General features: G+C 51.9%; 1 protein-coding gene across 2 annotated transcripts; it reads left to right on the top strand.

The window, feature by feature from the left end:
• Positions 1 to 1779: 1779 nt before the first annotated feature.
• Tie1 (tyrosine kinase with immunoglobulin like and EGF like domains 1) lies at positions 1780 to 24047 on the top strand. Of its 2 annotated transcripts, XM_028893177.2 has the most exons (23): positions 1780 to 1948; positions 5015 to 5332; positions 5407 to 5517; positions 6963 to 7118; positions 7283 to 7414; positions 7522 to 7662; positions 7860 to 7988; positions 9002 to 9147; positions 9394 to 9538; positions 11531 to 11689; positions 11860 to 11997; positions 12199 to 12489; positions 12905 to 13195; positions 13475 to 13665; positions 16232 to 16442; positions 16585 to 16695; positions 16904 to 17094; positions 18143 to 18256; positions 18367 to 18437; positions 21628 to 21668; positions 21748 to 21844; positions 21948 to 22047; positions 23619 to 24047. In XM_028893177.2, exons 1-23 carry the CDS (start codon positions 1891 to 1893, stop codon positions 23688 to 23690), a joined length of 3414 nt encoding a protein of 1137 aa, XP_028749010.1. In that variant the 5' UTR covers positions 1780 to 1890; the 3' UTR covers positions 23691 to 24047. The 2 variants fall into 2 exon arrangements, with proteins under 2 accessions (XP_028749010.1, XP_037058775.1); XM_037202880.1 differs by lacking the exon at positions 12199 to 12489 and having other exon boundaries at positions 1792 to 1948.
• Positions 24048 to 24696: the final 649 nt, after the last annotated feature.

The following is a 24696-nucleotide window of genomic DNA, read 5'->3' as shown; positions in this document are numbered from 1 at the left end:
CACCCTCACACAGACACGCAGGCAGGCAAAACACCAGTGCATATAAAGTAAAAGTAAATAAATCATTTAAAAAAATTTTTTTAAAGGCATCAACCATTTCTCCCCTCTCCCAGTCTGTCCAGAAAATCTTCCCAGCCTCAGGCCCAGCAAGAGCTTTGGTTACCTTCCTCGATTCTTTCTCACTCTATTCTAGGAGTCAAGCCAATCCAGGGCTCTTTCAGACACCTTCAGAAGAGGGCTAACCAGAGAAGCAAACCTCCCAGGGATCCAGCTACCCCCAGAAAAGTGGTTTTTGTGCTGGCTGGATCAGAAAAGAACATAGACTTCACCAGAAGTGACTTGGGAACAAAGTCCCGGCCCCAGGGGGAGAGTTTAAAACCTCCAAGTCGCTTGAGCTGGTACCAGCTCTCAACCCCATTCATTCATTGTTAGTGGTGAGGAGGACACAGATTTAACCAGTGAGCTACCCCGTAGCTTCTCCTGCTCCATGAAAGCACCTCCCTGTTGTTCTATGGGGCATGTTCTACCTGGGAACTGGCAGTGGGCACATGGGCATTAAAATGCTGAGACAGCCTAAGAAATGCAGCAGCGGGACTTTGTAAGGCAGACCAAGGGGCAGGGACTACTCCCAGGTGTGGTCAGCCTCCAAGTCTTTGAGTTTATGGGATGTCTCAGCAGAAAAGGGCACCTGGCACCAAGCCTGATGACCCAAATTCGATCCCTGGAACCAAATGACAGGAAGGAGAGAGGTGACTCCCACAAGTTGTCCTCTGACTAGAGAATATGTACTATGGCATGCACACATGCCTATAATGCCAGGACTCAGGAAGGGAAAGTAGGCAGACCAGGAGTTTGAGGCCACTCTGGGCCACATAAAGAGTTCATGCCACCCTGGACTATAAAGTGAATTCCACGCTAACCTGAACAACATCATAGGACTATGTCTCAATCTTGAAACAAGAAAAAGTGGGGGCCCATCCCTGGGTAGACTTCTGTTCCCTCGGTGTCCAGAAACAGGCATGGTTAGTAACAGCAGACAGATGTGGAGCTGAAGCCTACGGGCCGCTGTGGATGAGGAACAGCTGTGCCAGAGACCATTGCCCGTGTGTCCCCCTGTGTTCCAGTGTGTCTCCTGGGGAGCAACCAGCACCAAGAAACCAACGACCAGACCAGAAGTTTAAGTCCCAGCCTTGTCACAGCCTCGGGGTTCCCTAAGCACCACAGGCCTCCATTTTCCCACCTGTAAAATGAGAAAGGAACGTAAGATAGGCTGGCAGGGTCTTCATGTTCCTAAGCCCTTTGCGTCCTTCAGGCTTGTGCTTCTGCAACCTGCTCTCTGGGATCAGGGGTAACTGTCTGTATCCTGGAGCACATGCGTGAAGAGTCACGTGAGCCTCAGTGTGTGTGTGTGTGTGTGTGTGTGTGTGTGTGTGTGTCCTGGGAGGAGGGGAGGCCCCAGAACAATGTCCTGCCTCCAAACACCTCAATAGGCGGAAGCCACTGGCTTCCTCCCTTTCCTGTCTCCTGTGCTCCAGCAAAACAGATGGAAGAGACAGAGGGGATGGGAGAAGTCAGTCCAACCATCCCCAGGTCTGTCCTTGTCATAACCCCCCCCACACACACACACACCTCAAGTGGCCCCCTTCCAGGGACTTCCAAGCCACACCCATCCCCAGGCTTGTGGGGGCGCTGGACTTGGGAGGACTACAGGCTGGGAAGCAGGGTGAGTCTTCCCACCCTTCTCCCCTGCCACCCCTCCCACACCAGCCCTCATTTCCTCTTCCTCCCCAGCACCAAGGCACACTAAGCAGAACAGGCTGAGCATACAGACCCACGGCAACTGACCCCAGGCCCAGCTGGCCTTGGCTGGTCCAGGTCAGCCTCCGGAGTATGGTCTGGTGGGGGTCCCCTTTCCTGTTCCCCATTCTCTTCTTGGCCTCTCGTGTTGGTAAGTCTACCCTGGGTGCCTCCCAAAACCCCTGGTTTCCAAGTCTTAATCCCAGCCCTCCCCCAAGAAACCCTAATATAGCGTGGCAGTGGCCCTCACAATATGGAGGCTGCCATGGGTTGGGGGAGGGGAAGTGAGAGGTATTGTTTAAGGGGTGTAGCATTTCAGTTTGTGGAGATGAAAGAAGTTACAGAGTCGGGTGTGGTAGTGTACTCCTTTAATCCCAGCACTTGAGAGCCCAGCCTGGATTCCATAGTGAACTCCATGTTAGTCACATAGAGACGTAGTGAGACCTTGTGGCAAAAACAAAAACAAAAAGAGCTGTGGAAATGGGTGGTGATGTTTATACAATACCATGAATGTATTTATTAACACCGAATTGAATGTTTACAAATTGTTCTGAGGGTAAATTCTAGGGCATGTGTATTTTAACACAATTTAAAAATTAGAGGGAAAAATAGAAACTGTGCCACCATCATCATCATCATCATCATCATCATCATTTTGTTCCATCAAAAAATGAGATCAAGGTGGAGAAAACTCAGGCAGGTGCCAGAAACCACTGCCTGTCTATGGGGGAGGGCAGAAGACAGCCATTGTTTTGTACCTCGGGAGTAACTGTGTTGGGCGTATTTAATAAGTCATTGGACCACTGGGCACGGTGGCTTTGATCACAGCACTCAGGAGGCAAAGGCAGGTGGATCTCTGTGGGTTGAATGACAGCCTGGTCTACATAGAGAGACCCTGTCTCAAAATAATAATAATAATAATAATAATAATAATAATAATAATAATAACATCAAACATTTATTTAGCACCAATAGCATTCTATTGGCTGAGTATCTGGAGACTCCCAAACCTATTTGGTAGAAATCAAATGGTGCTGGCCCCCTGGGTGGATATGTTTGTGTTTAAATGGGGTTGTGTACAGAAGGCTTGGAGAAGGTTTCTGAAAATGGGCTACAAATTCTTGCAGCCTGCTGACTAGAGGCCTAGAAGTCAGAGGCTGCCTTTGAGTGATGCACAGTCTAGCAGGGGGCACAGGCCAGGCATGAAGGCCAAACAGAGACAGACAGAGAGTTCTTGAGGAGCACTGTTTACTCTGCCTCCAGCAGTAAGCCAAGAAAACAGGAAGGATGTCCTTAAGAGGGGTAAGCTGCCAGAATAATAAGTTCGAGATGGGGGGGCGGGGAATGAAAGTCCATAGGAAGAGCGGGCTCTGCAGAGAAAGCTGGAGGGGCCAAGGGAAAGCCACGGATGCTCAGGATTGTACGCATCATCCTGAAGGTACCTGGGAGCCATGGGACATTGTAGGCAAATGAGTCACAGGGTGTTTTTGAGTCTTGGTGGCATCACTTTGGAGAATGAATTGGGAAAGAAGCGGTGGCTTCTGAAATGGTCTGAGTAGGTAAAGACGCGGGCTGGACAAAGGTGGTATGGAAGACAGGGATGGCCAGCAAGGTTTAGGAAGAAAAACTGTGGAAACGTGTGCCAGCCTGAGAGCTAAGCAATGAGGATTTAAGACTTGGACAGCCTGGCTCTGCTAGTTTCTAACTGTATGACCTCGGGCAAGTTCTAAGCTTTTGTTTCCTGGTAATAAAATGGGAATAATAACACCCACCTCCCAGGACAGTCAGACCGGGAAAGTAAGAGACGTCACTAAAGAGCCCGATGCATAATTGACGTCCAATAAACATTAATTATTATGACAGTGGAAATATAGATGACTCTGAAGTCGGTGTCTCAGGTAATGGGCGTTGTCCTCTGAGTCAGGGAACTTGGGAGAGGTGAGGCTTTAGGAAACACGGATGGAAATGCCTTTGGAGCTGAAAGGCCACACCAGAGGCACTGACTCAGAGGTGACAGTTAAAGCTCTGGGAGTAGGTGAACGTGCTCAAGGGAGCCCGAGAATAATGATGATGACAGCAAAGAAAATCAACTTCACTGGAGGCCGCGAGGATGCCAAAGAGAAAGGGCATTGGGTACCTGCCTGCCATCGGCCAGTAAATGGCAGCTTCTTGTACTTGTGCTAGACCGCCGAAGACCATGAGCTGGTATTCTAAGTGGCATTTAAGTTCCATTGACGTTAACAGGCAGGAAAGGGGCAGGGAAGAAGGGGTCTGGGAAGGGCTGGGGTCACAGATCTGAGGCAGGCTAGTCAGGCTCTTCCCCTCGGTCTGGCCCACTGTGGGGTACAAATTTTATGCTCCAGTCCCACTAGCCCTGGGCAGCCCGTCTCCCCACATGACAACATTTCTCATTCTGTGCGTTTCTCAAGCTGTTTGCATGCAGGGTGGCCTCTCCCTGCCCCTGACCTTTCTCCTCCTGCTTCTCCTCACCCAGGTAACCTGCCTAAGCTTCAAAGGCCCTTTGGTGTTTTTTCTCTGAGGAAGACCCTCTCTGCATTCGCCCCCTGTCCTCCTCCCTCCCCTCCCCCACACTGGTTAGGTGTTCCTCCCTCTGTCCCAACACCTGCAGCTGGGAGGATATCTACGTCTGGTTCTCCAGCTTCCCAAGGCAGGACCTGGACTGTGTCTATGTCCCTCTGGGCCAGGCAGGGCTAGCAACTTCATTTCTGCCCCTAGCCTACCTTCAATCCCAGCCAATCAGATCGCTCTCAATTGTTTAAGCAACAAGGAGGGTGTCTGCACGACACTCCAGTCTGAGTGGCTCTTCTAACCTGCACCTCCATGGCGGGGCAGGGACCAGTGGCTTAGGGATAGTCATGGTGGAGACGGTTCAGAAAGGAGTCAGGGCAGGGACCGGACAGGGACAAAGTAAGGAGACAGAAACATAGATCATTCCCTGTGAAAGCCCTGCTGTCAAGGGCTGCATCTGTCTGCAGCCAGAGAAGGACGTGTGCTTTTGTTTGTGTTATAGGATGAAGAGACAGAAGGGCAAAGGGCAAGCACGTGTAGAAGGGAAGAGAATGGGGTGGAAATCCTTGATAAAGTGAAGTCTTCAGAGGGCACAGTGAAACATTGACACCCGAGTTACTGTCGGAGTTGCAGGCTTCATGGGGCTCTTGGCAGGGTCTACCACGGAGTCACTGTTGTCTGGTCCCAGGTGCAGCTGTGGATTTAACCCTGTTGGCCAACCTGCGCATCACCGACCCGCAGCATTTCTTCCTGACTTGCGTGTCTGGCGAGGCCGGGGCAGGGAGGGGCGCAGACGCCTGGGGCCCGCCCCTGCTGCTGGAGAAGGATGACCGCATAGTGCGCACCTTCCCACCCGGGCAGCCCCTGAACCTGGCGCGCAACGGCTCCCACCAGGTCACGCTGCGGGGCTTCTCCAAGCCCTCAGACTTGGTAGGCGTCTTCTCCTGCGTGGGCGGCGCCAGCACGCGGCGCACTCGAGTCCTCTACGTGCACAACAGCCCGGGAGGTGAGCCTGCCAGAGGTGGAGGGACGGAGGGAGGGCTGCTATCCTGGATCACTGACTTGACCTTTCGTCCACAGCCCACCTGTTTCCAGACAAGGTCACGCACACCGTGAACAAAGGAGACACAGCTGTGCTTTCCGCACGTGTGCACAAGGCAAAACAGACGGACGTGATATGGAAGAACAATGGTGAGGGGCATTTGGTTGGACAGGTAGACCCATGCGTGGTTCTGACACCCCAGGGCCTCCATTGCCCTCCATATACTCAGCCAATGGCTATGATACACCCGTCATCCTCCTGGACAACCTCCAGGGTCCTTCCATGGGATGCACCTGTCCCCATTTCATCTCCAGCTCTGAGTCACTCACCTCCTGTACTAAGAGGTCCAGGAGCCTGTGGCCAGCTACCTCTTACGTACTATGTTAAGCCTTCATCTTCAACTCTCCCCTGGGAGTGAGCAGGTGATGTCACATGGCCCTCCTAAGAAGAGCAGCGGTCCCCGTGGGAAAGAAGACAGCTGATAACAAGTGCCCACAAGGGACGTCTGACCCCTCTAAGACGTGCCCAGTTTGGATCCTTGATACCCAAGGCAGGCTATGTGCTGGAGTCCACACAGATATGTGGGTCTCAGCTCTGTGCCCTGCCTGCCCACTGCCCTGTCCTTATCCACTCCATGGAAGGACTCTTTTTTTCCTGAGTAGTCCCCAAAATGCCTGCCTCAGCCCCATAATCTTCTGGCTGACTCTTGGGTACTTGGCTCCTAAGAGAGAAGATCGTTTTCATTGGGTAGAAAAGGCTTTGAACCAACAAGAAATGTAGAAGTGGACAAGGAAACCTGAATCTCTGCAGTCTGTTTAGAGTTCTGAGCAAAAACAAGAGGGGGTTGAATCCTTGTCTAACAGTTTGGGTCCTAGATGAAGAGGCCGGGAGAGAGCCCTGAAAAGCAAAAGAGACAGAGAAAGAAAGGACCTTCTAGGAGGCAGGGCAGGCTAGAGCAAAGGCCTGAAATACCAGATGTTTCTAGAAAGCCAAGAAGCATTTAGGAATTCAAGAATGTTAGGGGTCAGGCAGGGTGTGGTGAGGTGTGGGACTCGAGGGCTGAGCAGAGCCAAACTGTGGAAAACAATGGCTAAAGGACTGGTTTCCATCCTGGTGCAATGGAGAGCTCTGAGAGAGAGCCCCAAGCGTAATAGGGGACAGACAAGTCTATTATAAAAGCATCCCGGTGGCTGTCCAGCGGAGGGTGGGCAGATAGGGCTAGCGTGGAAGCAGAGAGCTCCTATAAAAGTCATAAGAAGGGGTTGGGGATTTAGCTCAGTGGTTGAGTGCTTGCCTAGCAAGCACAAGGCCCTGGGTTCGGTCCTCAGCTCCGGGGGAAAAAAAAAGAGTCATGAGAAAAGGACTGAATTATTAAATGAAGAGGAGAGAGAGGGAGGACTTGATTTATTGGGAGGCTCAGAAAGCATGAAGAGGATGTTCTCCGGCTTCCTGGCTTGGGTACTAGTATCTGGTGGTTGCCTTTCCCCCAAGTCTGATCCATGCACACAGGCCACATTGGTGTGACCAGGGCAGAGGGAGGTAACACCAGTCTCTCGTGTGATTCTGGAGGTCCCGACCTAATTGTGTCCCCCAGGATCCTACTTCCACACCCTTGACTGGCACGAGGCCCATGATGGGCGGTTTCAGCTGCATCTCCAGAACGTGCAGCCACCATCTAGTGGCATCTACAGTGCCACCTACCTCGAAGCCAGCCCCCTGGGCAGTGCCTTCTTTCGGCTCATCGTGCGGGGTAAGGAACAGAAGACAGAGGTCGTGGGTGGTGTGGGGGAGCTGTGAGCCTTATACGTACTTCCTTGGGGTCTCGGGATCCATGAGGGTCCCCAGAGCTACCCTAGTCCTCAGCAGCTGTGGACAGCTGGGGGAAGGTCAGCTACTGAAAACACTTTCCTCCAGGCTGTGGGGCTGGACGCTGGGGGCCAGGGTGTGTCAAGGATTGCCCAGGCTGCCTGCATGGAGGTGTCTGTCATGACCATGATGGCGAATGTGTGTGCCCCCCAGGATTCACTGGTACCCGTTGCGAGCAAGGTAAGTAGGAGAGCTAGCACTGACTGGGAGAAGGTTCTGAAACCACGGAGACGGAGCTTTGAGTATGAGACCCAACAGAGTCTACACACCACACACCTTGTTTTCAGCCTGCAGAGAGGGCTGTTTTGGACAGAGCTGCCAGGAACAGTGCCCAGGCACAGCAGGCTGTCGGGGTCTCACTTTCTGCCTCCCGGATCCCTATGGATGTTCTTGTGGATCTGGCTGGAGGGGAAGCCAGTGCCAGGAAGGTAAGGACTAAGCCACTTCCTCTGGGCATAAGTGTGCCAGACCCTTCACTATGACCCTGACCTAAACACCAGGCCCTCCACTCCCTTCTCGGTGCCCCCACCACCACCACCACACCAGCCTGCTGAATAGCTTGTGCCCAGCTGTACCCTGCTGGGCCTGACTGGCCCATTTTAACTATTACCTCCTCTGTTCCTAGCATGTGCCCCTGGTCATTTTGGGGCTGATTGTCGCCTCCAGTGCCAGTGCCAAAACGGTGGCACTTGTGACCGGTTCAGTGGCTGTGTCTGCCCCTCTGGATGGCATGGAGTACACTGTGAGAAGTCAGGTATATGCCCCTGGGACCCCTCAAGACAGGTGATCCTTTATCAAAGGCATCTCTCTGCTCTTTCTGTCATTGGTGGTGCCCAAGTCCTTCCCTCAGGGAGTTCAGGTGTGGTAGGTATTCTCACCATTCAGGCACCCACATTGTGAAGGATGGCTGCCTCGGGTGCACAGGATCTAGGGGAGACCCTGACCAGTGTGAGTGTCTTTTGGGGGAGGAGCCAAGATCTGGAATTGAATGTGAAAGACAAAGAGAGATGATTGGGGAAGGATGTGAAGAAAGCCCAGGGAGTTGAAGTAGGGGTTAGGGGAGCGGTCAGGATGGGCCAAGTGATGGAGCCTTTGAATATAAGCCAAAGGGTGGCTACTTAATGTGAAGAGCTGGACAGAAATTGTTGAAGGGTGTATGATGGTCAGACTTGTAGGTGAGGAAGAGCCTCTCATTGTGGGCGGAGCACAGAAGCCAAGGGCCAGAAATGAAGGAGTTGGCAGGTGTAATGGCTCATACCTATAATCTTAGCACTCGGGAGGCTGAGACAAGAGAACTGTCTGGAGTTCAAGGCCAGCCTGTGCTACAAAGTGAGTGTCAGGCCAGCCTAGGCTACAGCATAAGACAGTGAGAAAGAGAGAGGGACTAAGGAAGAAGAGGGAGAGAGGAAGAGAGAGAGAGAGAGAGAGAGAGAGAGAGAGAGAGAGAGAGAGAGAGAGAGAGAGAGGGAATTCAGCCTGAACTGTTTGAGCTGGGCGAGTGATAAGGGGCCTGCCTCTGAGACTTAGAAGATCGTAGGAAATGTGATGGGAGAGACGGGGGAGGTGAGCCCTACACCTGACTGGATGTGGGGAACCAGGGCCTGAAGGAACCACACAAGACCTTGCGGATTTCAGTTGTAAGTGGCAGGGCAGACCGTAGGACCCTCTCTGAGATGCAGAGCATGGGACAAGGAGCACATTGGTGGTCGCATGGCTGCCTCAGGATTGTTCGGGATGGCTTTTCTCTCTCTCTCTCTCTTTCTCTAGACCGGATCCCCCAGATCCTCAATGTGGCCACCGAGCTGGAATTCAACTTAGGGACAACACCTCGGATCAACTGTGCCGCTGCAGGGAATCCCTTCCCAGTACGGGGCAGCATGGAACTCCGCAAGCCAGATGGCACCATGCTCCTGGTCAGCCCCTGTCACCCCCACCTACTGTCTGCTCCCCCACCTCACCAGCTTGACAGCTCATTCCTTAGACCCCTAACCCCAGGAGAACTTGTAGGCTCTGCCCACTTGCCTGGCCATGACTTAAATGGGGTGGGCGAACCCGTGAGGGGATGTTGCTGGGTCTGTGTTCCAGCAACAGTCAGTACTGACTCCCATCTGCCTCAGGAAGCATGCATTCTCCATTGCCTGTCTCCTCTTGTCTCTTAGTCTACAAAGGCCATTGTTGAGCTCGACAGGACCACAGCTGAGTTTGAGGTGCCCCGTTTGACTCTTGGGGACAGCGGGTTCTGGGAATGCCGTGTATCCACGTCCGGTGGCCAAGACAGCCGGCGCTTCAAAGTCAATGTCAAAGGTTAGCGGTGTTCTAAGGCTCTGGAGGACGGATGGTAGTCTGAGTAGGCACTACTTGATGCTGCTCAGGCTGGGGATCCTAGCAGGAAAGTCAAGGGCTTCGAAGGGCCAAGCTCAGCCCCAGGCAGAGAAGGCTGGTGGCCAATCAGTGTCAAGGCTGAAACACAACTTGGTCCCACCTGGAAAAGACATGAGGAACAGGACATCCTCCAGCCTTGCCCTGCCTCCTGCATTGCATGCGCTGTTCACCACCGCACCCAGGGTCCCTTTAACTCCACCTCGGGGTGCTGCCCTTTTACCTGAGTCACCTCACATGGACACACAGGGACAGCGGACAGGCAAACCTGTTCGGCTCCTCAAAAGGGACACGTACACAGGATTCTGTTGGATGAATAAGAAGGGAACTACCAGGCACTCAGAGCAAAGCGCAGAGCACCCTCTCCATGGACTTGGCATTTTTTCACTTCCGCACTATAAGCCTGGGCAGTCTCGTACCCCAAGCTCTACATTCCTTCTGCCCCCCCACACCCCATGTCTGTTTTCATCTCCCTTCTCCTTCCCTCTCCTCTTTTTCTTCTGCTTTCCAATCCCTCGTCACCTCCCTCCTACTACCTCATCCACCAGGCCCCACTTTTCTCTTCTCAGTCTTTTATCAGATCTTTGGCTTCAGCCCTCCGCTCTGACTTGGATTCCAAGCCGCTCTCTACAAGTTCTCTCACCTAAGCAAGTTAGAGCCTTCTGCCAGTTTCTTACCGTGTAAAAGCGGCCAGGCTGCTCGGGAAGACTAAACTAGGTGATACGTGTAAGTAGTTAGCACAGTGGCTGGCAGAAGCCACTCGATACAGAGGACAACTGCTGTTATCTAAAAGTGGCATCCAGTGCCAAGGTGCCAGCCCTTCTCTGGCAGTGCCACTGTGTCCTGTAGTCAGGACCCCTCTCCTGATGCCAGCCCCGAGTAGTGGACCTCCCTGAGGTGAGCATCAAGTTCTGGTCTCGAAGGCAATGTGGAAGTTCGTGTGTGTGTGTTTGTGTGTGTGTGTGTGTGTGTGTGTGTGTGTGTGTGTGTGTGTGTGATTCAGGAGCCCATTGTATACCAGCCACTTCGCCTGGACTCTGATCCCCTGCACGAGCCATAGGCACTGGGGCCTCCTTAGGATCCAAACTGGACATTCATCTCCCCCAGATCTGTACCTGCCCCTGACACACTGCTACCACCTGACCACGCTGCGTCCTCCACACTCCTCCACCTCCCTCCCTTACTCCCTCCCTCCCTCCCCTTCTCCTTTCTTTCCTTTTATGCTTTCTGGGAAAGTCAGTCTGCAAGAAGCCAAGGAACCTGTTTAGGCATTAATACAATAATCTAGAGAGAAAAACAGGCCGGAACAGGGGCAGTGACGGTGGAGGAAGCCAGGCAGAAACACAAATACTGCTTTAGGGTAGGACTGATTGATCTGAGGTAGCCTGATCAGACAGACCTAGTTCAAATTCCCCTAGCTGCGTGTCCTCAGGCAAGCCGTGCGATGTCTCTGAGCCCCAATTTCTTTGTTCGTGACCCAGGGGCTGTGAGAATTACTGGTTATACATAACAAGCATCAAGTGTGGAGCAGGTACCTCATCACTGGCATGTTCTGTCTTTCAAACAAATCAATAGATTGAATGCTGAAGGGGAGGGAAGGGAGCACATGACAGACACCTTGGTGGTCCCTGCCTCCGCATCCCAGCCTCTCTCTACCCAGGATTGCAAGGACAGAGAGCTGCTTCCCAGCCTCCACATGGTCACATCACACCCTCCCCTGGCATCTTTTGAGATGCCTCCATCCTTATGGTCCAGTCCTTGTGGTCCAAGCTTCCCAGAGACCAGAACCGCTTTCTCTGAGCCTTGGCCATCCCAGTCATCGGCTGAACTTGGTCTCCTCCCACCAGACTAGATAATCTCCAGATCCCAGAGCGCTCCCTTCCTCCCGGACCCTGACTCCTCCCAGTTTTTTGGCAGTACCCCCAGTGCCTCTCACTGCTCCTCGGCTCCTGGCCAGGCAGAGCCGTCAGCTCGTGGTCTCCCCGTTGGTCTCCTTTGGTGGGGATGGACCCATCTCCTCCGTCCGCCTACACTATCGGCCCCAGGACAGCATGATCGCCTGGTCTGCAATTGTGGGTGAGTGGGGTCTGAGTTAGGGGGTGGAGGGATGTGTAATAGTGAGGGGATAGGGTGGAAACAGAAAGGGAGGGAGGAGGTCATACAAAAAGAAGAGGGGGCTAAGGGGGAACGGTGGCCCCGGGACACGGCTGGGACCTAGTGATGTGTGTGGCACACCCCACCCCCAGTGGATCCCAGTGAAAACGTGACGTTGATGAACCTGAAGCCGAAGACAGGATACAGTGTTCGGGTGCAGCTGAGCCGGCCAGGGGAAGGAGGAGAGGGACCCTGGGGGCCTTCTACCCTAATGACCACTGACTGTCCTGGTAAGAAGCCCAGAGTCTTTCCTTCCTGTTCCCCCGGGGTTTACGGCCGTGCCCACTCAGAATATGTCCATGTCTACCCCCAAAGACCCCCGCCTTTCCCACTGGAGGTCGTCCCAGCCCTGCCCCACTGGGGATTATTATCCCCTTTAGCCCCCAAGGACCCGTTGAATGATTCTGACCCCTCCTAACCTCTGGCCACAGAGCCTTTGCTGCAGCCGTGGCTAGAGGGCTGGCACGTGGAGGGTCCCGACAGGCTACGAGTGAGCTGGTCCCTACCCTCGGTGCCACTGTTGGGTGACGGCTTCCTGCTGCGCCTGTGGGACGCGGCCCGGGGACAGGAGAGGCGGGAGAACATCTCATCCCCCCAGGCCCGCACCGCCCTCCTGACTGGACTCACGCCGGGCACCCACTACCAGCTGGATGTGCAACTGTATCATTGCACTCTCCTGGGCCCCGCCTCCCCCCCTGCACACGTGCTTCTGCCCCCCAGCGGTAGGCCCACTGCGGGAATGATGGGCTAGGGAGAAGGGAGGTTACAAGAGACCGGACGGACATGGAGCGAACCCAGGAGGCGTGGGGGAGATAGAAGAACCAGGAGCATGTGGGGCGGGGGGGGGGGGGGGGATTTGTGAGGAAATGATGACTCGTGTGAAGAACAGGGCCGTGGGTGAGGGTGGAGGGAGCCTAAGCTACTGAGGACATGGAGAGGACTTGGGATGCAAGGGAAGAAGCAGCTTGGAGATGGAGGTGACCTGGGGATGGAAATGAGCCCAGCCAGGGGAAGGTAGCCTGTGGCTCCTGTGCCGGGATCCACAAAGAAGAGCACACGTTAGAACAAATGCATCGTTCCGCACAGCTAAACATCGCCGTTCAATCTATTCCTTCCTTCCCTCTCTTCCCTCCCCAGGGCCTCCAGCTCCCCGGAAACTCCATGCCCAGGCCCTCTCAGACTCTGAGATCCAGCTCACATGGCAGCATCCTGAGGCTCCATCGGGTCCTATATCCAAGTACATTGTGGAGATTCAGGTGGCTGGGGGCTCAGGAGACCCCAAGTGGATGGATGTAGACAGGCCGGAGGAGACAAGCACCATCGTCCGTGGCCTCAATGCCAGCACACGCTACCTCTTCCGTGTGCGGGCCAGTGTGCAGGGTCTCGGCGACTGGAGCAACACCGTGGAGGAGTCCACTCTGGGCAACGGTGAGAGAACAGACCCTTGCACTCTCTCTAAGGCCCCCCGAGACTGCATGCACCCCTCCACCTCACCTCCAAACTTGGAGCAAAGGCATCGCAAGCCCTGACTTTCCTATCTGGGAAACTATTCTAGTTGCTTCCCCAAGCCCTGAACTCCAGTCATCCATGATGCCTCCTCACAGCGTGGTACCAGGATCTCCAATCTCTCCCTCTGTGGGATCCCATGGTGGCCTCTGGGTTCCCTGACCCAGGCTATCTCCACAGTCTGTCCTTCTTTGTGTCTAGGGCTGCAGAGCGAGGGCCCAGCTCAAGAGAGCCGGGCGGCTGAAGAGGGCCTTGACCAGCAGCTGGTCCTGGCTGTCGTAGGCTCCATCTCTGCCACCTGCCTCACCATCCTGGCTGCCCTTTTAGCCCTGGTGTGCATCCGAAGAAGCTGCCTGCATCGGAGACGCACCTTCACCTACCAGTCAGGATCGGTCAGTGTCCCGTGCCCACTGGGTACATGATACTGTCTAGTGTGTGTGTTTGTACCCACATGCATGCAAGTACATATGGGTATGCACATGCCTGTTCATGCCACAAGTCTAAAGCTACATCCAGTGACCCTCTAGGGTACAAAATAGAACTTTTTTTTTTTTCTAGAACTGAATTCAGCTCATGAGCCCATTCATATTAATGGCTGAATAATTAGCAGTCTCAGTTAAAAAGAAGACAGTTCGTTCATATTTCATCAGGTCTTATTCCAGGCTTGGAAGACACCATTTGGAATTGTCTTCTACACTTACCACCCCTTGAGGGTGCTATCAGCCTGGATCACATGGCGATATCCTGGAGGGGCAGCTAGGGCCCATGCTGGCCTCACAGGCACTTCCTTACTTGGGAGCCAGCCTCTATCTATACACTTCTGTGGTCAGTGTTCGGAATCCTGCTTGCTGTGAGCTCTCATCCCAGCCCCACTATTTTGTTTTGTTTTTTGTTTTTTGTTTTGGTTTTTTGGTTTTTCGAGACAGGGTTTCTCCATGTAGTTTTGGTGCCTGTCTTGGATCTCGCTCTGTAGACTAGGCTGGCCTCGGACTCACAGAGATCCACTCAGCGCTGCTGCCACCACCACCACCCAGCCCAGCCTCCACTCTTTTATTGTTCCTTTCTTTTTTCTTTTCTTTTTTTGAGACAGGGCCTCTCTATGTAGACCAGGCTGGCCTCAACTCACAGAGATGGCCTGCCTCTGCCTCCAAGTGCTGGGATTAAAGGTGTGCATCACTACACCGGCCCCAGCCCTTATTCTTGGAAGCTCCATGAGCTCCTTTGGGAAACTGTTCACTTGTGCTTCTCCAGACCCCCTGAAGGGCAGTGATGTGTGGCCATGCCCTTCACATAGCTAGCCTTTGACCCTCCAGAAGTGTGCCAGGCCTACAGCCTCAGCCTCACCTGTGCTCCTGGAGGAGAGAGGCTCACTCTTCAAACACTCCTGGGTTGTTAGTCCTCTTACGTGCCCTCTGGCCCTCGCGCCCGTACAGACATGGGATGGGGAGGGCTGCCGGCATCTCACCCTATCTTGTCATGTCCACCCATCCTGGTGGTCCCACCCCCTCTGAGAACTTCCCACTGTTGTCCCACTCAGAATCAGAACGCTAGCCTTGGCCCTTTCTGCATGGGCTCTTGCTATTTAGAGTGGTTTAAAAGAAACTCAGAGCATCACCAAGAATGGCAGAAAGAAAAGGAAGAAACACTTCTCTCTCTCCTCTCGGGCTAACTCTTGTATAGAAAGTCCAGTGTTCAACACTGGTGTCTGCAGTGCCTTTAAAAATCCCATCAGAGTCCAGAGATTCAACTGGCTTCTTTGTCTGAGCTGTGTTGACCTTGCCTCTGAGGTCAGTGTGCACAGAAAGCTATCACTGCCGTGGGAGGCGGGGAGAGGGTAGCAGGGCCAGATGCCGAGGCCAGGCAGTGAGAACGCAGCCTTTAGTGTACATGTGATCATTACACTTATCAGTATAGATGTCTGCTGTGTGTGCCTGCACACAGACATTCATGCTCATGCGTGTGCCATGTAGTGGTGCACTTGTGCATCCCATGTACATATGCATGTGTTCCTGTGCTGGTACACCTGTAGGTTCTCACGTGTACATGTATGTCTGAATGGATGCACCCGAATATGATGTAGCCACAGACCTTACATGTTTATTCTGATGCATGCCTCAGCTGCACAAGCTTCATATGAATCCATGTGACCTGTGTCCCCAGCACTTCCCCAGCAAGCTTGCCATCAATTCACTTAGGAAATCCCCTGCCTGCATGGTCCACCTGGACCTTGCTTCAGGTTCTCATATTGCAGTCCCTTACTCCCAATCAGCGGCTGCCTTTTCCTGTCATCGACTCTGACCAGCACAGCCCTGCTTAGTAGAGGGAGCTGGGCAGTCCTCTTTGTTATGGTCCTTGAGTCCTGGCCTGGCATTGGAACTATGTCTAGACACCAAGAGGAGGGACAAAGATCGTCTCTGCTTCTTCTACCGTGAAGAAGAAAATCTGTCCACCCGCCCCCTACAGCTCAGGGCTTAGCATGTAATAAACACTCAAGAAATTCACCCAAGATGGCATAAGTAAATGAATAAATAAAGCCTAGTTGTGGGGTTTGCACAATAATGGGAAGCTTCCTTTTTCCCCATTACATCTCATTCCAATTCTCTATTTAAATATTAGAATGTTTTTGGTCCATTTGACCTATCCATGATTTGGCAACTTACCCACAAGCCCTGGGTTCCACCTTGTAGCAAAGCCCATATACTAGACTTACAAGATAATGCCTCTATACTTGTCTTCTTAGACACCTGTGACCCAGAACCCACCTGTGACTCTGTCACCTGTGATTCTGTGCACTGTCCATCTCTGTAGGTGTGGCCCAGGTTGACCACCAGGGCATCCTCTGTCTGGCTCTGTCCGTCTGTCTAACCGTTGAACCCTCTCTCTGTATGCCTCTCTGATCCCCCTTTTGTCCTCACATCTCTTGTGTGGACTGGCTGCTATTCATCCCATCCCATGAAGGGTGAAGAGACCATCCTGCAGTTCAGCTCAGGGACCCTGACATTGACCCGGCGGCCAAAGCCACAGCCTGAGCCCCTGAGTTACCCTGTGCTGGAGTGGGAGGACATCACCTTTGAGGACCTCATCGGGGAGGGCAACTTCGGCCAAGTCATCCGGGCCATGATCAAGAAGGACGGGCTCAAGATGAACGCCGCCATCAAGATGCTCAAAGGTCCTTGGACGTGACTCCAGACCCCAGCCTCTTTCTCTTCCTTTATCCCACAAACATCAGGCTCTACCTACAACTCCCACCAGCAACTGATGCCCTCCCAGAGTTATCCATGGCAAAAATTGACACTGATTTCTTTACACAGAGTATGCTTCTGAAAATGACCATCGAGACTTTGCAGGCGAACTGGAAGTTCTGTGCAAACTAGGGCACCACCCTAATATCATCAACCTCTTGGGGGCCTGTGAGAACCGAGGTGAGCCCCTAGTTCATGGCCTATTCCTTCCAGACCTCTGTCATCAGCCATCACCTGTACCACACTAGTAGCTTGTGGGGATCCCTAGGTTCCGTGCTCATCACGGGATTTTCCTGCATGCTGCAGACTGCCTCTTACAATCGGGTGATGCTCATAACAACACATGACCTGTACCTAAACCATCACCATGTGTCTCCTTACCTCCCAGGTTACTTATATATTGCTATCGAATATGCCCCCTATGGAAACCTGCTAGATTTCCTGAGGAAGAGCAGGGTCCTGGAGACTGATCCAGCATTTGCTCGAGAGCATGGAACAGCCTCCACCCTCAGCTCCCGGCAGCTGCTGCGCTTCGCCAGCGATGCAGCCAATGGCATGCAGTACCTGAGTGAGAAGCAGGTGTGTGTGAGTGAGCGAGTGAGGTGGGCCACAGTAGGGAGAGAGGAGGCCACTGAGCAGACCTGGTCGGGTGGTCAATCAGCAGGTTCTAATTGGGCATGGGAAGTATGAACAGTGAGAAGGAAGGACACAGGCCTAGGCTCAGGCCCTGGAGCCGAGTGATTGTAAACGTTACATGGATGGAGAAGAGGACAGGAGGCATATAGGGAGAAGGTGCTGGATTTGGAGTCCCTGAGAGACATCCTGGGCAGAGGTGTTGAGCGGGCAAGTTGTAGATACCAAACTAGCACCCAAGAGACTGGCCTGGGCTGGACAGTGTCGGGGCTGCCATTTCAGCGCCCACTCCAGCAGGGAGTGGGTGGAGAGCCACTGAAGAGGGTGGGGTGGGCTCCCAAATGAGATGAGAGAGGGGACAACTGCCAGAGGGGCCACTCCAGCCTGAGCGGAGGCATTGTACAGGCAGCAAAATTTTGAGTCTTTGAAAGGAGAGGGGCATCAGGGAGAAGCTGATGGAAAACACGTCTAAGGAGGATGTAGGGCTAAGGGGAGAACCTGGAACATGGAGGTCACTTATGGACTTTGAGCAGTAAGGGAGAGGGGACAAGACAGTGGGGGAAATGGGACAGAAGGCATTGAAAGAGGAGAGGTAGGATGAGGTAATGCCTGGGATCCCAGTTCTTGGAAGACAGCGGTGGGAGATATTATGGGCTACATAATAAGTACCAGACCAACCAAGACCACATAGCAAGACTCTGTTTCAAAAGATGAGGGGAAGGGGTGGAAGAAGAGAAAAAGAAGAACAGGAGGAGAGGGAGGGGATGGAGGAGAGGGCGGTAAATCAATCACCCCTGTACCAGAAAGAGGGACACTAGCTGCACTTGACTGTGGCCCAAGTCCAGAAGGGATGCATGAGAACCAGTACTGACTTTCCTCTGATCCCTGGTCAGCTGGTCAGCTAAGGGATATGTGGGTAGGAAGACACAGGAGCTCCAACCGGCCCCATGCTCCTGGGCCCCATCCCTTCCCTGACTTCTGACATTGCCTGCAGTTCATCCACAGGGACCTGGCTGCCCGGAATGTGCTGGTTGGAGAGAACCTGGCCTCCAAGATCGCAGACTTTGGCCTTTCTCGGGGGGAGGAAGTATATGTGAAGAAGACGATGGTAAGTCTCATTCAGCCTTTCCCACTTAGGACCCATTCCCGGACCTCCCCCTGCAAGCCCCTCAAATAGCCTTTTCTTCCATCCTGGCCCTCTGACCCTTTACTTCACAGGGCCGTCTCCCTGTGCGTTGGATGGCCATTGAGTCTCTCAACTACAGTGTCTACACCACCAAGAGTGATGTGTGAGTGTGGGGAGAGGTGGGAAGGGGCAGAGGGCTTGGCCCCCGAGAATACTCAGGCATAGCCTAGATACACCGCAACAATGTCTTGGGTTATTGAAGGCATGACATGGGTATCAACAGGTAGAATCCAGGTGTGCAACAGTGAGTTCTGAGAATGCTCTAGAAGTTTCTGCATCTTAGAGGGAAGCTAGGAGGCTTCCTAATGCCTGGAAGGATTTTGATCTTGGAAGTGACTTTAGTGGTAAGACTAGGTTAGGGAGTGTTTAGGATTTTCTTTGTGTAAGAGTCCAAGGAATTCTTCAATGAGATCCAGAAAAACTGGGCAGTCACTAGGGTAGCAAGAGAGAACACTCAAGTACTATAGACTGCAGAAATACATGAAGTAGGATATCAGCTGATTATGACAAGCTCATACCTGGAAGAAGCCAAAAGTCTTTCCAGAGGTAAAGCTGAGGCTTAAGGAGTCTTGGTTTCCTGCTATGAATTTCTCGTGTGCTATTGCAGATTTTCCATCATTCATTGGGCACCATTTCCCCTCTACTAGTGGAATATTTAGATAACCTTCTACGCTGACAGCTATACACAGCCAGAACCCCAATTCAAGCCTCCCTGTAATTATCGTCATTGGCAGCATCCGGCCAGGACCATCCCCAGACAGATGAAAGTATCTTATCAGAGGTACCTCTGTGCTCTCTAAGAACACACTTAAACATCCAGACTATCTGTTTGAGAAGGCCTGGCGGATGTGCGAATTAAGCTTAACTTTACCCTTTCCAAAGTCTTATCTCTAGTTTTAGATCTATCTTTAACTATTAACTCAGAACTAAAGGGTCTCTACTTAACAGGTACATCAAGCTGACTCAGGCTGCTTGGACAGATAAGGGGCCAAAGGAAAATAAGGCAGTTTTATTTTCACTCGTCACTGATAGACTCCTAACACTTTAACCACGTCTAAGAATATAGTTGAGCACATAAAATCCCCTTTGCTCAGATATTAACCGAATTTAGTCCTCAGTTGACTCTATTCCCCATTAGTCACTTCCCTTTTGGGTTGCAGATGATGGCTGGCAATTACTGCTCTTTTGTGTGGATCTTATTGCCTCTCCTTTTGACTCTGAGGGAATTCAAGCCTGGTGACTTGTCTTGCCAGAACATTGCTATTGCACGGGTATATAACTGTAAACCTCAGAGAGTATAGGACAAGACGGAGAAGAGAAAAGAGAATGGAAGGATTAGATGGGTAAGAACTGGAGGGTAATGAACTGAGATGGGGAAGAACTAGATTGAAGGGCTAGAAGAGAGGACTAGAGGAATGAGATGAAAGATGAGGAAGAGACAGATGGGAAAGAACAAGATGAGAAAGAAGGAGATGGGAGAGGAGCTAAGATGGGAAGGAACTAGATGGATGCAAACCTAGATGGGGCGGAACTAACATGAGAGAATTAAGATAGAACTTAGAGGGGACAGCAGATAAATGTAGAGAGAAATTAGGCAAGAAAGGAACTAGGCATGAGAGCAGAATAGAAGCTTGTAAAGAGAGAACTGACTCAGAAGAATAAAGTGTATGGACTAAAGAGTTTCGTGTGTGTAGATTGACTAGAGTATCCCTCAGATTTATTTGCCACCAGTAGCATCTCTTCTGGAACGCTGGGGAAAGCTATCGAGGGGCTGGACCTTCATAGCCTTCAATACTCAAGGAGCATGCCCACCTTTCTGTCTGAAGGGTAAGATCAGGGCCACCTGAGGCTCTTACCAGTACATGACCCTTCAGACCCTCTGTGCCACACACACTCACACACACACACACAGATGCACATAGGTGCACACATGCACACAGGCATGCACATGCACACACCATGACCATCTTGGCACACTTCCTACACACCATGACCATCTTGGCTCACATCCCCTATCTCCAGGTATGTACATCTCAGTCTGAACCTGACCCGCTGACCTTTCAGCCCTATCTTCTGAGCGGCTCTGTCCTGGCCCTGAGCCCTTTGGACTGAACTGACCTCACCGACTGCCCCTCTGACCACTACCTACTTCCTGCTTCTGCCCCAAGACTCTCTAGAGTTCTCCACACTAGGACTCCCTGCCCTGGCTTAGGCCTGCCATGCACCTGCACAGAACTTCTTACCAGGCAAGATGCACTGAAGAATGAGGACTTTAGAGTCAGGATTCAGATCCTGTTCAGACCTCAGTGTTTTCATCTGTAAAATGAGGATAGTAAAGCCTGAATCACAGGGCTGTCGTGAGTTCCATAATTGGCATGTATGTTAATTAATCAGTACTCAGACCATAGTTAGTGCTCAATAAAAATGTCAGTTAAAAATATTCTCAGTTTGGAGCTGGAGAGATGGTTCCATAGTTAAGAGCAGTGGATGCTTTTCCGGGGGACTGGGCTTTAATTCTAAGAACCCACATGGTGGCTCACAACCATCTATAACTCAAATTCCAATGGACCCAACAACCTTTTCTGAATCCTGTGTGTACCAGGGACGTACATATTGTGCATATACATACACACAGGCAAGACCTTCATTCACAAAACTAAATCTAAAAATCATTACAAAAAAAAAGAAGAAGAAGAAGAAAGAAAGAAAGAAAAAATCTTTAAAATGTTAGCCGTAAGGACTGTGGAGCTGGCTGAGCTGGTAAAGTGCCTGATGTGTAAACCCGATGACTGAAGTTGAGATTCTCCGCACTCACATGGGGGGAGGGGGGTAAGAAAACGGGACTGCAGGCAGCGTGTACTGCGATCCCAGCACTAGGGAGGCAGAGGCAGGAGGATTCCTGGGGCTTGCTGGCCAGTCTATCAGAATCAGCAAACTCCAGGTTCAGTGAGAGGAAACCATCCAAAGACTAAGGCGGAGATCAATTAAAGAGGCCCAGTGTCCACCCGTGAACACACACACCACACACTACATACACTCACACTGAGAGAGAGAGAGAGAGAGAGAGAGAGAGAGAGAGAGAGAGAGAGAGAGACAAAATGTTACTCTAATTAGTTGAGTCTGGGGATCAGGGCCTATGAAAGCCCTTCCCTGGAATAGGGACAGTAGCTGGCCAAAGCCAGATGCCAGCAGAGAAGACACATGCAGGACCTGGTATGGTGACACAGCTTGGTTACATAGAGATTAAACTATGTGTCTCCCACAAGTGATTATGTCCATCTTTCTCATTTCAGCTGGTCCTTTGGGGTCCTCCTCTGGGAGATAGTGAGCCTTGGTAAGCTGACACCCTGTTCTCCAGAGCACCCCACCTTACCGCGGGGCCCTGGACTGAGGGAGGCTTGTACCCTCTGCAGGAGGCACGCCCTACTGTGGTATGACCTGTGCTGAACTCTACGAGAAGTTGCCCCAGGGCTATCGCATGGAGCAGCCTCGAAACTGTGATGATGAAGTGTGAGTTCCCTACCCCCTGAGCTCTGCGAACTCAACTCTGAGATGAGTGGCCCCGGCCCCCCGACAGTCCCTCACCTCACAACACCCCCACTTCCATCCACAGGTACGAGCTGATGAGGCAGTGCTGGCGGGATCGACCTTATGAGCGCCCCCCCTTTGCCCAGATCGCGCTACAGTTGGGCCGAATGCTAGAAGCCAGGAAGGTAAGAGGTTGGACAAGGCGGGATGGGCACCCCCAAGTTCACAGGAGCACCATCTCATAGATACCACATACGAGGCCACTGTGTCTCTCACCCTCACACATGACCCAAACTCCCTCAGCTGAGGCTGTCACCACAGTTGGGTTGGATTTAGGATTCAGCCCATGCAGGGTTTAGACACTAGGCCCATATACACTCTTTCCAAAGCTTTCATTGCTTAGTCTCAACAGCAAATCCCTCCCCTAAATTCCAGACAGCTAGTCTGTCTTCCTCCAAGCCATCAACCCATTCCCTCCTGGGACCCCTCTTCCCACCCGGTCCAGGGCCAGAGAAAATGCATGAAGGGTCACCCAAAATGGAGAGGTGGCTGAATGATATAGGAAGGGCTGAATAAATAAATGTAATTAGTGAGTAGTGCATAATCATATGAATAAACACAATCCAATCACTGAATCAAATAACCATGTGAATAGATGAATTATCAAATAAAAATGAAAGAAAAAATACAGCAAAATGTGTAAATATGAAAACAGGTTTTTGGGTGGGATTTGTTTGTTTGTGTGTTTCAAGACACGGTTTCTTTGTGAACTAGTTCTGTGGACCAGACTGGCCTTGAACTCAGAGATCCTCTTGCCTCTGCCTCCCTAGTGTTGGGATTAAAAGTGTCACCACCACCACCTGCCTATGAAAATAATGAGTTGAAGCTAGGTGCTGGTGGCACACGCCTTTAATCCCAGCAGAGCCAGATGGATCTCTGTGAGTTTGAGGCCAGCCTGGTCTACAGAGAGAGATCTAGGACAGGCATCAAGACTACACAGAGAAATCCTGTCTTGAAAAACCAAAAAGAAAATAATGAGTTAATTAATAGATACCATAAGAAGAAAGGAAGCTAGGTGTCTATGATGTACATCTATAATCCCAGCTCTTGAGAGATGGACTGAGTTCAAAGTCAGCCTGAGCTACATAAAAATACTCTTGTCTCTCAAAAAGCAGGCTGAGTGTTGTGGTACAAGCCTTCAATTTCAGAAGCAGAGGCAGGAGGATCTCTGTGAGTTCAAGGACAGCCTGGTCTGCATAGCAAGTCCCAAGACAGCCAGGGCCACATAGAGAGACCTTATCTCAAAAACAAAACAAATATGGCCTAGGCTCAGTTGCTAGTGCTTGCTTATCATGCACGAGGCCCTGGGTAGGACATGGTGGCACATACCTGTAATCTCAGCACAGAAGCAAGATTGGAAGTTCAAATTCAAGGTCATCCTTTCCTACAAAGTGAGTTCAAGGACAGCCTGGCTTAGACTGTCTCAAAAGCAGGGAAAGGAAGGGGCTATGGGGAGAAGAGGCGAAGGGAAGGAAGGAGAAAAAAAAGGAGAAGGAAGAATCAACTAATCATATATACAAATGATCAAATCATCAACAACAGCCTTATGAGTGATAAATCAGTGATTTTTTTTTTCTTTTTTTTGGAGTGTTTCAGTAGCCTTGGTTGTCCTGGAGCTTGTTGGACTGACCAGGCTAACCTTGAACTCACGGAGTTCTGCCTGCTTCTGCTCCATTGAGACTTGTTCTTCCCACAGGCTTACGTGAACATGTCCCTGTTTGAGAACTTCACCTACGCGGGCATCGATGCCACAGCTGAGGAGGCCTGAGCGACCCCCACGAGAACCTGGCTCTGCTGGCCGGAGCAAACCGCTCCCATCTGTGACTTCAGGCCCTTCTAACCTCGAACCCAAGCTGTCTCAAGAAAGTCTCTGAACTCAAAGGAGAAGATCCAACACACAGGGGCTGAGGGAAACAGGGGTCCCCATTCACGGCAGCCACTCTTTATTCTTCCTTCCAGCTCGTTCTGTTCCTCCACATATGTGCCCCCCACTCTTCTGCTCTCTACACCCAAACCCCACTTCTGATCCTCCACCCAAAGCAGGATGCATGCTACTAACACCGCCCCGCCCCCTCTGCTTGAACTCAGAAAAAGTAAATATGCTGAGTAGCCCTGTGTGTCTACATTTTACAGGTGTTTGGTCCAAGGTGGGGAGAGTTAATCCCAAGGGCAAAAACTGGCCTTGGGAGGAAATGAAGCACCGTCCGATAGTGCTGCCCTTCGGAAGTGGTGCTGGGTGCTCTGGAGGACCCATGGACCACATACACCACCAGTCCCCACCTCTGCCCCCATCACATTACAATTTCCTGTTTCCTCCTGCTTCCCAGCCTCCACACCAGCGTGTCTCCCTGCATCTCTGGGCAGTCACCCCAGCCTCAGAGTCTTTGCTCTGCCCAGACACAGACCATGGCAGGGCTGGCTGAAGTCCCGGCTCAGCCTGAAGTGACATTCTACTCCAAAGAGATGGTGGCTGGACTTGGGGGTCTTTGTGTTCCCCTCTCTCTTAGCTTCTGGGCCACCTTCCCTGGAAGGTCACCAGCTTACAGGCAGCTAATTGGTCTAAAAGGAGGGAGGCAGAGGCCCCTCCAACTTCAGCCAATTGAGGTGGATTCCTTCGGACTGGTGCTGGGGGAGGTGTTCCTCTCCTAACTGAAAGGAGTCCCATCCCCCACCCCCACCGACAGGGTGACTGGCTTTTCCTCTGACTACTCATGACTGTCCACAGATGTCTCTCTCCCTCTGGTTCTTTGGAAACAAATGGAATTCTTTTTCAA

Source organism: Peromyscus leucopus, chromosome 2 (assembly GCF_004664715.2).
Source record: "Peromyscus leucopus breed LL Stock chromosome 2, UCI_PerLeu_2.1, whole genome shotgun sequence".
Lineage (NCBI taxonomy): Eukaryota > Metazoa > Chordata > Mammalia > Rodentia > Cricetidae > Peromyscus > Peromyscus leucopus.
The sequence above is the reverse complement of the archived record's forward strand: the minus strand, read 5'-3'. Positions and strand labels throughout refer to the sequence as shown.

Excerpts from the sequence above, each read along its gene's own strand:
- Tie1 (XM_028893177.2), top strand. The coding sequence starts at position 1,891 with ATGGTCTGGTGGGGGTCCCCTTTCCTGTTCCCCATTCTCTTCTTGGCC. Across the intron at positions 17,095-18,142 it reads AGTACCTGAGTGAGAAGCAG|TTCATCCACAGGGACCTGGC; the intron begins GTGTGTGTGAGT and ends CATTGCCTGCAG. Across the intron at positions 18,438-21,627 it reads TACACCACCAAGAGTGATGT|CTGGTCCTTTGGGGTCCTCC; the intron begins GTGAGTGTGGGG and ends TTCTCATTTCAG.